The 13,308-nt window shown below is 41.7% G+C and overlaps 2 protein-coding genes across 2 annotated transcripts; both read right to left on the bottom strand.

The window, feature by feature from the left end:
- Positions 1-909: 909 nt before the first annotated feature.
- LOC128457172 (uncharacterized) lies at positions 910-4,324 on the bottom strand. The gene is made up of 6 exons (XM_053441739.1): positions 4,167-4,324; positions 3,061-3,168; positions 2,894-2,936; positions 2,625-2,725; positions 2,442-2,491; positions 910-1,860 (listed from the first exon to the last, which is right to left on the bottom strand). The coding sequence occupies exons 1-6, from the start codon at positions 4,174-4,176 to the stop codon at positions 1,366-1,368; spliced, it is 807 nt and encodes a 268-aa protein (XP_053297714.1). The 5' UTR covers positions 4,177-4,324; the 3' UTR covers positions 910-1,365.
- Positions 4,325-5,399: 1,075 nt separating this feature from the next.
- Positions 5,400-11,119, bottom strand: si:ch1073-15f19.2 (T-cell surface protein tactile). The gene is made up of 7 exons (XM_053441740.1): positions 10,845-11,119; positions 10,260-10,607; positions 9,154-9,263; positions 8,797-8,953; positions 6,961-7,410; positions 6,139-6,238; positions 5,400-5,878 (listed from the first exon to the last, which is right to left on the bottom strand). Exons 1-7 carry the CDS (start codon positions 10,924-10,926, stop codon positions 5,740-5,742), a joined length of 1,386 nt encoding a protein of 461 aa, XP_053297715.1. The 5' UTR covers positions 10,927-11,119; the 3' UTR covers positions 5,400-5,739.
- Positions 11,120-13,308: the final 2,189 nt, after the last annotated feature.

Genomic DNA, 13,308 nt, shown 5'->3' on the forward strand with positions numbered 1-13,308 from the left:
CTACTGTTCTGTTTGGAGCTGGATACAAATCAAGGAAACATCCTGTACAGTCCAGCTGATTGGTTTATACTGTAAAATGTCAAATAGCAAACAACATGTGTATATATCGCACATTGGAGAATCGAGATCGGCTAATAGTGCCTTGTTATCCGTTTCTCTGTATTTTTCTGTGCTCAGCATCTTTATGTGTGCAACTGTCGGATCTAAAACTCCTGAGGTCAAGAAATGAATCCATAAAGGGGAAGTAGACCAGAGTCAGGTATTGAAAAGCTGTCAACACACAGTTAGAAGGCTGCAGGCCTCCGACGGCTCAGTTCACGTCAGAGCTCAGTAAATGATCCTTCCAGACTGAGGAGGATACAAAGGCGGGGATCATTTAGTCAGACGGTGCATCAGGTCAATAGAGTTTAGAGATAATGATCATAATCACAGTTTCCATCCTCTGTGGTGCGACATAACAAGCTGCCCACACGGGAAATAAAATGATCATCTATTTCCTTTTCTCCCCTTAATCTCCATCTTAATATTATTCAAGTTTTAACCTGATTGAGAAACACTGTCACATGTTTAAATCCCAGCTAATTAAAACAAGGTTTTCACACCTCCTTCTGAGACGTTTGACTAAGACATCAAAACAGAAAGACCTCTCCCTCGTCTTCCGTGACGATCTGACGACTTCTCTTGTCTTTTGCGAAACAAACTGAAAACGTGGCCCCTTGACCTCTAAATGTCAAACACAGTCTTTCTCTTCTGGTTTGATTTCCTCCTCTGTGCAGAAAGGTTCCTCGGTTGCTCAATGCTGAGATTTCGAGAGGCAGCTTGATTTCCATCAGAAAGGAAATTGCTCAACTTGTGTGAAACTCGCTGAAAACTGATCATGACAAAGTTTCCTTCTAGTTGAAACGGATGTATTTGGTACATTTTATTGGACTTTTTCCAGTTTGCTTAGAAAAATAATTCATAAACAGTTTAAAAACAATAAGTAACACAAATAACATTCACACAAGCATCCTGGGCTAGTGGGCTACATCAGTGATCCACCAAATTCCAGAGAAGATTGCCATGGACCAAGCCACATTGGGTGTAGCAGATGTAGCTGAACATTTGTTATAAGAAGTAGCTGTAGCCTGATCGACAGTTCAGCTTGACTCTTCAACCTGCTGGACCTGATTCTGATTCTGCCGTCACTGTGAGTCACTTGCTTCTCAAAGGAAAGTTGGAATGAGGAAGAAGAGATGTTCAGGGTGAGAAGTGGGAATGAAGGAGGAAACTTTTCTCCTTCACTCCAATGTCAGTGAACCAGCAATCTGATTTAGCTATTTGAAAGTAAAGAAGTTGCATAGTGTTCCTTTAATATAACGGCTGCTATATGATACATTGTCGGTCACCATCTTGCCAGATGCTGCTGGTGAAATCCTCTGAATCTCTCTGAGCAGCATGTGTACCCACAGACCCATTCCCAACACCCAGCTCTCTATCTGTTCTTTCTTCACTCTCTTCCTCTCCTCTCCAGTCCGTCGTTCCCCCGTCCTCCTCGAGTGTATTTCCTCCCCACCCCAGTTCCTCCCTCTCCCAGTTCATACTCCTTTCTTTGGCCATCTCCTCCGTCTCCAGGGCTATCTGCTGGCTGTTCAGGTAGATGCTGGAGTGTGAGACCATGATGCTGGTGTCTCTGGGAGGAAGGTGAGCCTCCACGTCTCTGTCCACCTCCAAGAAACTATTCATGGGGGGTGTGAGGTGAACCGGCAGCTGATCCTGACGGCTGCTCCGAGTCTGGTCCAGCTGCTGTTGATACTTCCTCTTGCGTTTCTTTGCGATCTTCAAATCCAACGAGGCGTAATTCAGGTCAGTCTGACAAGGCTGGTTTTCAGACACAGAGACAAAGAGGGTTGGTTTAAAATACTACATTTGTCTGTGCACCAGTTTAATCTTGATGTCTTGTCTATTATTAGAACACCTTGTGCATTGCTGAGCTTTTTTTGACCACAATGTGCTAATGGTGTTTGCTGCTTTCCGTTTAGAAAGTAAATTGGTCCACATGTGCAGCAGTTATTTTTGGCATAAAAAAAAAAACCACAACGAATATTCTAAAACGGTAACATTTGCATTGTAAACAACTCGCAAAATTTGTTGGCCTTAAAGTGCATATTATGACCACATGTCCTCTTTTGTGTTGGAAATGCAAAGCTTTAACAATCAGGTAAATAATGTAATATATCCTGAGAACAACACATTCACATCAGGTTGAGTTGGCACAAAGTAACGCAGAGCAAAGCACAGAGGCATTTCCATTCTGCCATAAGAGTATAGTCTCTACACAAGCTGTCAAATGTAAAATAAAAAATATATACCAACACAGTGTGTGGTGACATTACGTACAGTATTAATTGAAATGATTTAAAACTACACCCATGGCAATTTTAATAGAGCGATGTAATTACCTCCGTACGACTTCTTGTGGGTGGGATGGTCATCATCTCGGGGAAAACCTCTACAGAAGTTAAACAAAGGAACTTTTACAATCGGCACAGGAATGAAAAACAACCCAACAATACAGCTTAATGTTTATTTATAAGTGTTTAATTTATTTTCCTGCATGGTATTGAAGTCAGGCCTGTGCTCACCTGTTCTCATTGTGCTGATGTTTCCATAGATTGGATTTTCCTGTTGCATGTGGGGATCTTCCTGCAGGTCAGGAAAGAAACGACCTTCGACCTGTGACGGCCTTCAACAGGTTCCGGAGAAACAATTTCACAGATTATTTCTACAGGTAGATGGTGTTTGTAGATGAGACAAAACATTTTACTCATTACAAATTAAAATGCGCTGGACTGAGGAATATGCGGCTGACGTGTTTAAGCCTGATAAAATATTGTTTCCATAAAAGTCATACCTTTCTCCTTCATAAATAGGTGAGAAGCAGCAGTCATCTTTTTCTGTGTAAAAAAATGTAAAGCCATTAACAGAAAGTCCTGTTGTCCTTGTGAAATAAACAGTCCCTATTTTTTTAAATGCAAAAAATATGCCACATAAGAAAATATATTTGACATAAAATCATACCTCTGCACAAAGAAGCTCTTTGTCTGAGGAAGAAAATGAGATTGAGACTCATCGAGATCAACAAGGCCAGGAATAAAAGCAACAGACCTATGAGTTCAAGGCGACAATCTAAAAGAAAAACACAAACAGACCATTAACATCTTCCAACATCTTTACACGCAACAAAAACCTCAGTGAATCTCAAAAGGAAACTTTTTATCAGTCAATATCTGGAGTTTCCCTCCGTAAACAGAAAGGATGAAACATTTTGTGTCACGACGTTTGATGAACATTCACTCAATTGTTTTAACTTCACTTAGCAATTCTTCAAATAAGAGATGGAAAATATGAAGAAAAACAGTTTCACCATTAACATTTTTATGGCCATTACAAAATTATTATTGTATAATACAATTATTTCTACCCATAACTGTTTCCAAATTAATTTAACATCTAGATATCAGCATCATTCAGGGAGTCATTATTTCTTTATTGGAGAATTAAAAGAAGATTGTTGTTAATTGGTCTTACTGTATATATTGTTGTTTATATTGTTGTTTTATATATTGTTGTTTTATGTACAGTGCACCAAACACACCAGGGCAATTTCCTGTATGTGCAAATATACATGGCAAATAAAAGAATTCTGATTCTTATTCTGATTCCGATTTTAAGATCTTAACGATGTTGACACATTTCACAGGAAATTCTTTCTTCAAATTGGAACCTCGGCTTTGTTATAAGTAAATCCTTATTTATAAGTTAGTATCGGTAAATTTTAATTGTTTAAAATAAAAAAGTGCTTTGGAAACCAAAATTGTTGAACGTACGTATGGTGACACAAATTAAATAAGGTTACATGCATATACTAAAACAACAATAGATAAAGAACAGACCATTCAATTCAAAAAAGTTATTAAACTTTTATAGTATCTTCTGCCACAATTGTGATATGTAGCTGAGAAAAAAATATTTTTGTAAAACAAACAATGTTTTTGTGGCAAAATCAACTTTTTGTACGAAGGGATAAAGTCAATATTTACACAGATATGTTCATTATCAGAAATGTCTAAAGTTTGAAAACCTAAACACAATTTCAGAAGTTTAAAAAGTGGCTCCGATCTCACCTCGTTCCATATTCCAGCCGTCTTGAACAAAGCAGGTTGTCTGACACGACTGCTCTCAGGCTCCAGGGCCGGGCGGTGTTAAGTCAGTGAGGTGTGCTGCACTGTAGTCTATTTTTACCTTCCCCTCGTTACCTCTCAGTGCTTTGAAAACTGGCTGCTCTTCAGTTATAAACAGGAAGCTGTGTAACCTCATTCTCAAGCACCCTGTCTGTTTAGGAGGCAGGAAAAACTATTTCTACCATTTCACATATCAACATCTGTAAGGAACTTTTAATATGAACGTGAAGATTTGCACATTTCAAAATGTCTGCATTAAAAAGAATATAGACTTGCACCTGAAAAAAGGTCAATTTTTCTTTGTGCACAAACTTCACAGCTATGTACATCAAGATGCATACACCCGGTGCATTGTGGTTTATTTTGCTACTGTGGTTGGAAAGTCAGCAGAAGAAAAGTTGCAGTTGTTAAAAGTTTCTTTGTGCAGCTCAATTGCACTGTTGTGTGTAAACGTGTTTTCCACTGTGAAGAAAAAGCCGAAACGAAGTGATTAAATATGGTAAATAACGTAAAATTGTCTTCACACTGGAATTAAACAAAAAGCACCAATTTCTCCAAAAAATATCAAAAGCTGCACGGTCAGTTTCCAGTAATGGTGTCTGGAACTGTCATGTGAGGGTGTCTAGTGGGTGTTACATTTGGTATCCCTAGTGGTTTGGGGTTTGAGCCCCACTGGGTGAACTTGCATACCAACCTGTGATACCTGTGGTCAACACTCCTATAAAGGCTTAGGTCAATTTGTGACACACACTGAACTCCAATTAGGAAATAATTCTTCATCCGTTGAAAGTTACAGCTTTAAACTGCAAAATCAGCAGATCTTCATTAAGTCAGGGAGACTAAATCAGCCGTTTAACTTGTGTACAGTTATATGTTTCAGTGTGAATGTGTACATGTGCAGATATAATACATGTGTTATGGTGTATAACATAGATAAGCACAGTATGATAACTACAGGAATGTCAGAAGAGAGACACACAAGCAGCTGAGGCGTGAAAAATCGAATCCAGAATCAAATGAAACCAACTTTTATTTTCACATCTTAGAATCTACTGTACATACATTCGTTTTAATACATTCAACACCAAAAAAGGATTAAAGCACTTTTTTTTTTTCAAGAACCCAGCATTCAAATATCATTTATACACAAAAGCATAGAGCCAACCCCCCCCCCCCCCCCCCCCCCCCCCCACCCAGGATACATTCTCCACATTTACCTGCAGTTGAAACTCATCACATCTGAAACCTCCTCCGACGCCCATCAGTCCTGTTGAATCCCATGAAGCTGCACATTCTCAAATCACAGTCCTTTTAAATATGCCGCTCTTTTGAATTATCATCCATGTCATTATGTAACAAAAAGTAGAAAAACAACAACGTGGATCCACCCACTTTGACGGGACTCAACCCAAAATTTTACGACTTTTGATTCTGACTCCTGATAATACATCTTGTTATTGCACCCTTAAGACAAACAACCCTAAATCCAATTTATCAACTGCTTCGTGATTATATGTTAATAGACATTTGATCCAGTTTCCGCTACCGAGTTGCACCTTGAAGTGGGGACGGCCTGTCTGTACATCTCATGGTGCGTTGCAGCCGAGTACTTCACTGGAGGTGGGGGGGGTTTGAACGGAGGCGGCAGAGACATCCTACAGCAGAGAGAGAGAGAGAGAGAGAGGGAGAGAGAGAGAGAGAGAGAGAGAGAGAGAGAGAGAGAGAGAGAGAGAGAGAGAGAGAGAGAGAGAGAGCACAGATTGATAAGTGGCATTTCTTAGAAAGGCAGCTCTACCCAGGAAGCAGTGTCACATACGGGGGCAGCTATCAGAAATCAGAGCCAACCATTTTCCAAGGTCTTTCAGGCCCTCCCCCCCCCCCACCACTGCTGAACACATGCAAGCCAGACATTTACCTTTGTTTTATGGTTCGTCTCCTGTACAGATATCCAGCCACGGCGATCAGAACCAGCACTGGAATTATTATCAACGCGACCAGATGAGTCCGCCCTGCGTCTGAGAGGCGGTCGAGAGAGAGAGAGAGAGAGAGAGAGAGAGAGAGAGAGAGAGAGGAACAACTGTCGATTTGTTCTGCAGCAGGATCTCGGAGACGTGTTTCTCAGATATCGATCAGTTTGCTCTGATGTGTCCAACATACACAGATAACAGACTTTTGCCTCGAGGCAGAAAAGTGTTTCCCCCCTCAGCTCGTCACACACCCACTAACTCACAGGAACTGACTCTCTTTAAATTAGTTCTCTATCTCCAGAAGGCATCGAGCCCGAGGCATGTGAGAGAACTGGAATTCATAAAACTGCAGAGGGCAAAGGTCACTGTGGATAATACACATCTGTAGCTCTTAAGGAGTCTCGTAATGGTTGTGGTTTGTATTTGCTGCTTTTCAAACGTTTTCCCGTTCTCTCGTGGCACTGAAGCTGCTGCTGGCTTCACCTTGATAACCACAGATTAAAGCTAATTTGTCCCAGAGCGAATTCTACGATCAATCTGAGAGCATCAGTTAAAAGCCAGTTAAAGGCAAGAAAGGTAGATACAGGCTAAAGACTAGAGTAATACATAGTGTAACCCATTGGCGATAACGTAGAAAGTTTTTCTTCCTTCGATTGAAGTTTTTTGGGGCTGGCACTCACAGTTTTTATCCTGGAAATGTTGTATTTTTGGAGGGAAAGGGGAAAGTGTTTCTCCATCATTTGTGAAACACAGCATTAGGAAGTTATTACCTTTATTTCCTGTTCCGTTGTTTCCAGTGTTCAGTGTCGGGGTTGCACCGGGGCGTTCGAACTGTTCTGTACTTTTTCCAGAGGTGCTGGTCTCACCCTGTGGCCTGGTTGAGACAAAAAAAACATCCTCGTACTTGCCCCCCCCACCGCTGACCACTTCCTGTGTGGACGTGAACACTGCAGCACCAGGACTTGATGTAGCAGACGGACTGGGGTCAGTTTGTGTGACAGGGGATGTTGTGACACTGGAATGTGTGGGACTTGTAAAAGAGGTGACGTCCTCCCCGGCTGTGGTCGAATCCGGAGTACCATGGCTCCCATTAGCCGTGGTCCAAGTCACATTGGAGTCAGTGGTTAAAAGCCCAGTGGTTGGTGATGTGGTGGAGCTGGTGTCTGAAGGAACTGAAAAACTCTCGGTTACGTAGGACTGCAGGGACACGGCTGTGGGATCTGAAGGAGGTAGAAGGCAAGTGGACATGAAACACATGGAAAGCTGCACATTGCTTAACAAACAGTGACTTGCTAGCAGTGTTATTTATTTAATTTAAAAGATAATGGCCTCTTTGGACATGCAGGTTATGAGTCAGTCTTATAGATGCAGTTTTTGCAGGATTGGAACCAAACATCTGTCAGAGCTCTGGACTCCAGTAACCACCACCGTGTGATTTCACACAATACACGTCGTCCGTGATGTGCAGTCTTTTATAGTGTGATTATTCACTCTGACTAAAAAGGGAGGATTCTCCGGGAGCAATGAGCTGGAACCATTTCTTCATCTGAAGCTGTCGACCTTTTAACCCTTCTTTGAATATGTATTTCTCTGAAACGTTTGGAGCTTTGTAAAGCTGGATATAGAGGAGTTACTTTATAATCCAGGATTCAAGATCCTGGATTATAAAGTCATGGATTCCCTGAGATACAAATTTGCATTTGCATGAATTGCAAATCCAGTTGTGCAATTGTGTATACACTCATGAGTAATGTCCATAAGTAATCTGTTGTGTATCTTTTTTTTCTACTATATTTATCCCCATGCTTACACCAGAACTTCATTATTCTGTAAATCTGCAAATTGAGCCGATTTACTAGCATATTTCAAAAATTGTAAAAATGCTGTTTGTGTTTCTAGCAGCTTTTCTCAGTATCTCTCAAACCTCAAGGCTGTACTTCTCCAAACTGTCCAACAGATTGTGCTCTCACCCCACGCCACGACTCTGAGGCTGATAAGAGAATCTGTCTTGTGGTTTGAAAGTAGACAGACAGAACAGGACGTGACTTCTGACATCTGTGTGTGTGGCTTGTGTTTCTTTTTTTCCTCTAGTTTCATATTGAAGTTCTCATGAGACACAGGATGAGCAAGCAGACAACCGGGGGATTAATTTTTCCTACAGCCCTCTCACACATTGCTCCACACCGACCTGTGTCACCATGTGGGTGCAAACAATATGCAGTTTGGTAATTTGTAATTTAAAATTACTGACACTGTTTTATCTTGGCATTATTCAGTAGTCCCACTAACACCATGGGGCAATTGATTTGCAGAAAATAATTGAGTTTTTGTTTTGTTTTTTAGTTCCCAATTTATTCCCAATTTCTGCTGCTTTCTCATAAAATGGCTGGAAGATGGAAAATCTCTCTCTCTTTCCTCTCAGTTAATTAAAAAAGTAGAATTGAGTAAGCGCCAGTATAATAACTAAAGTCAAGTGTGAGCTCTCTGGTCCGGTGCAGTTTATTAAGTAAGTCAGTCTCTCGGGCCCTCTGCAAGATGGCTAATCCAGCCCTGAGGAAAATGCTGAGAATCGAGTGTGACACAATGAGAGAAATGGAGAAGCTCACCTGTCTCTGAGTGTGTGGTCGCTGTTTGTACCGTGATGGTAAACTCTTTATGCACAGTTTCATTTCCTGTGGAGACAGTCAGCGTGTAAACTCCTGCGTGAGCATCAGTCACGCACGAGAGCTCCAGAGATTCATTCTGTGACACCAGCTCCTCGTTCTGTGGGAAAAACAAGATCAGGGAGCTTATAAATCCCAGTGAGGATTTTGGGGGAATTGTAGGTTTTTGATGTCAGAGGCAATCAAATCATCTTGATGCTCACTGGATGTGTAATTGAATAAATAAACTAAATAATTGAAGTGAAATCTACTGGAATGGGGTAAATGGCCTGATTAACTTCATTTGATGGCGTCTGTTACCTTGGTCCATCTGTACTGGGCATCGGGGGAAGCTCGGCAGCGAATGGTCACATTCTGTCCATTACCCACTTCCAAGCTGCTGTTGGTGTCACACGTTATTTCAACAACATCTGACGGAGAGAATGCAGGATTAAAATGAATCAAAGAATCAAGCGTATGGAAAACACCTGCTGTAACACAATGGGCTGTATCTGCTAAAAAAGACTCTGACGATTATGCTCTTCACACGCGATACACAAATACAAACACCTCCATTCTCCTCTGCTTCTATTTATGATCATAACATTCCTTCAGTTCAATTATAGTTATAAATAAGGGAAGAGTGCATTGTCGTGCATTAGTTTATGTGAGTCAGGAGAAAAATAAAACGGAAATGAGTTTTTGCAATTATAAAATGTGAAATGCTGACAAACTAGAGATTATACAAAAGAAATATCAGCATCGGGAAAAAAAATGGCTTTTCATACTGCCAGAAACGTGTGGTTGGGCATTCTGCATATTCACATGCAGAATCTGTTTGTCTAAACAGGACTAGTAGCATAGAAGTGTTATATAAGTTATGTATTCAATGTAAAGGTATCGGAGCAGTGCCCGCCATTGGCCGATACTAGATAATTGAAAAGTGAAAAGCTCTATCGGAATCTTTTGGACAGATATATAGGACATGGGTCAAATTGAACTTCTACAAGAGATTTTTTAACTGAGGCGTCAGAGAGCGCTCGGCACAACGGCCGTCAAAACACCAAATGTGGAAACATCTCCTGGAAGAGTGGTGCTGCATCCCTCCAGTGGGAATCAGACACACGGGGGATCATCGGAGGATTGAGGATGTTCTGGTGGCGCGTGATGGCCCGACACTTTGCTCAGGTTCCTTTGATTTGTCACCCATCTCCACATTTGCTCAGAAGTAAATAACAGCGGAGAACAGCAGAGCAGCAACGCTCTGATGCAATCTGGAGTAACATGGAAAATATGCACCTGACAATAAGACGGAAGGTTGCTGTGCATGTCTTATCCAAATGTTGAATCCTACGAGGACTGCAGAGTTTGTTTGAGGTGTTCAGGTGCGACTTTGCATGTACTTGCCTTCTTCTTCTACTACTTACCTTTAATCTTTAGCTCCGTCTCCCTCCTGACGGTGCCATATGGAAAAGTTGTAATATCACAAATATAGGTGCCGCTGTCCCATTCATTCACCTCAGGAAGGTGGAGATAGGACCCCATAGACTTGCTTGAATTATCATAATGTAAAGTGAGATTAGGCCAAAATAAACGAATTCCATGGGCTGGGCTAAACAGAGCCAGCTTGGTGCTTTCCTTGTTTTTCTTCGTCCATTCAATGTTGACAATCTTGAGTTCAGGCAGGCTTTCCAAGAAACACTGTAGGGTGATGTTCTGGCCCACCACAGCTTCTCTTGTGTCATAACGTGGCCTCAGACCATCGTGCCGGAACCCTGTTAAGCAGATCAGTTCATAGTGTTGGAACAAAGCAGAGTGAGGAGACAAAAATCAGTTACTTTGAAGTTGATGATACAGACTGCGATCCGCTGGGATGCAGGCAGATAAAATCACAGAATTATTCCGAGGCAGCTTATCACACCAGAAGCCATCACGCATTTTCAAACCCGTGGTGAGCAGCCCGTCTTTGCTGCTGTATTAAATGAGCGACAGCACATGTGGTCCATGATTACCTTGTATAATCGAGGCACAGGCGAGGAGTGAGAAGGCCGCTCCCAGTGCAGCTCCAGCCACGTTTAAGATCCCCAAACTCATTACGATCAATCAGGCTCAATCCATCGAGGGATCAAGCAAAAAGGCAGAACAGTAGACTGAGGTTGAAGCGTGGAGCAGAGACTGAAACAGAGCACAGGGTGACCCGTCTCCACAGGAAGCCACTCAGACACAGAGTTTCTGTGCTGCAGCTTTGCGGTGAAAAACCTCAGCTGCGAGGAAGGTATCTGCAGAAAAGGAGAAGTGTTTATGATTATGTTTTCTTTGAGTCGGTGCTAGGAAACAAGATACAAAGGAAGAGACTTGTTTGATTTCAGGTTATTTTGCTGATTACATGGAAATCCTGTTTAAGAAAGATGCAGAGGGAGCACATCAATGTTCTTTCTATAGGAACTTCTCTTTCGTTAATTGATTCATTCCAGTCCTGCACAGGTTTAATAATCTTAAATCACCTGAGATTAAAGTATTTTTGTATAAATGTAAAAAACTGCATTCTGGAATTAAACCTTAGCCACAGCGCCCTCTGCAGGCAGACCTGGTGATTACATCTGTTGGCTTGTCCTGTATCCAGGCGATTAATAGTAGTTTTCAATTAGAGAAGAAACAGTGGATATTGATATTTAAAATGTTTAGTAACTTGTCTTTTTAACTGATCTAGAGTTCAGCTTTACTCTTGACCTTGCTCGGTCTGATTCTGACGATTGAAACAGAGACTATCAGTCGTTTCTGGGAAGTGGAAATGAATGTGACACCATCTTATCTCTTCTAAGCCTGTGAACCATCAAACCCATTTTGCAGCCGCAATTTTAAGGTAAAAAAAAGAAGCAGCATAGTGTTGCATTAACTCAAAAGTCCTTGTGTTCTCATAAGGGATTTATTATACTCAATAACAACAAATTAATCTGTATCTATTTCTTTTAGCTTCACCTGTTGATCAATACTCAACAGACAAAAGATCCTTGAAAATCTCCGTCTGCCCTTATTCTGTTCATCAGAGGAAAGACACTTGCGTTGTTAAACTTGCTTCTATGTAATAAAGATAATACAACTCATGAATTTGATAGCCTGATGTTCTCTGGGCGTCCGCTTTCATTTTGTTTTTGTCCTCTGTTCTTCTAAGTGGTGCTTTTCAGATTGTAATTTCACCAGCCGATCAGAAAGAAAACCAATTTTGACTTTTATTAGCGTCACAAAACAACAACCTCGTTTCCCAAAGAGCTCGTCCAACTTTCATTCTTTCCATCTCCCCTTCACCTGTTATGAGCTCTCCCCCTTCATTCATTATGAATCGTCCCAGTAGAGGCACAGTCGGCTTTTAAATGATTGATCATTTTACTGTTCCATCCTGTGTGTGACCTTTTATAAGTTAAATTAGGGCTTGGAAGAGTGTCTGCTATCCATTGGGAGATCTCTATCACTATTCTGTCAGTGTTTCATCCGATTGTGAGGGGGCCTTGCTCCATCGCTCCATTTGATAAGGGCAGCATCACTTCCCCAGGGAGTCATGCTCAAAGGTTTCTGACAGACTGAAGCATCACCATGAGGACTTCATTCAGGGGCCCAAGAAGGCTTTTGGCCCGAAAACCATCATTTTAGCTTCTAATCACAGACAATGTTCCAGACACAGGACTTTGAATGGGAAATATTCTCTTTCACGATAAAATAATAATGATGAACATGAATTACTGGCTGGTGCACCCGGCTCCTCCTGCACGCACGTGATCCACGCTGAGGCGATGCTGCTCTGAAGGTCTTGTGGGTTCACAGATCCCCGTGTGACCTGCAGCGAGTTGCACATTTTGCAGCATATAACACCACAGTGCTGATTGTGAACTCTGTGTGCACCACATTAGTTATCTCTGTGTGCGTCTCATGTGTCCGCTGACCTGAAAGCCGTTGTGCAACCAGTGTTAACACACGTTCACACATTATGCACTGTTCTATTAGCCAGAGTCACCGCTCAAATTTCCTTTTAGCGCGACGTTTTCTCCCTAAACAAGAGGCAATGTAATGATACAATCCAGGCTATTTGATTGTACTGCTGCTAAATATGACCGAGTGTAACTTAACACCACTCTTACATTCTAACCTCCTGACCAATGACAATGAGGGGGCTTTAATCTGAATCCTACACATCATAAGAGTATTGATTGCGCCACACACGTGATGTGCATCTCAAACCTGTGAGGACGACCTTGTATAACGTAGAAGGACGTCTATGTGGTCACCACCATTAAAGAGGAACTCTTGACTCTCACTCTGAGAGCAAGCAGAGTGGAGGAGCAGGTTAACCTGAGGTCACGATATCGCTGCACTGCCCCTAACCAGAGCTGAGCAGGGCCAGGTGCTGGTGAAATTCTCATTTAGGGTTTTTTACCTTTTCAAATGAACGTGCACCCATCTGAGCAGCCACGGGTGTTTCAG

The sequence above is a fragment of the Pleuronectes platessa genome, chromosome 15, assembly GCF_947347685.1.
Source record: "Pleuronectes platessa chromosome 15, fPlePla1.1, whole genome shotgun sequence".
Classification (NCBI taxonomy): domain Eukaryota; kingdom Metazoa; phylum Chordata; class Actinopteri; order Pleuronectiformes; family Pleuronectidae; genus Pleuronectes; species Pleuronectes platessa.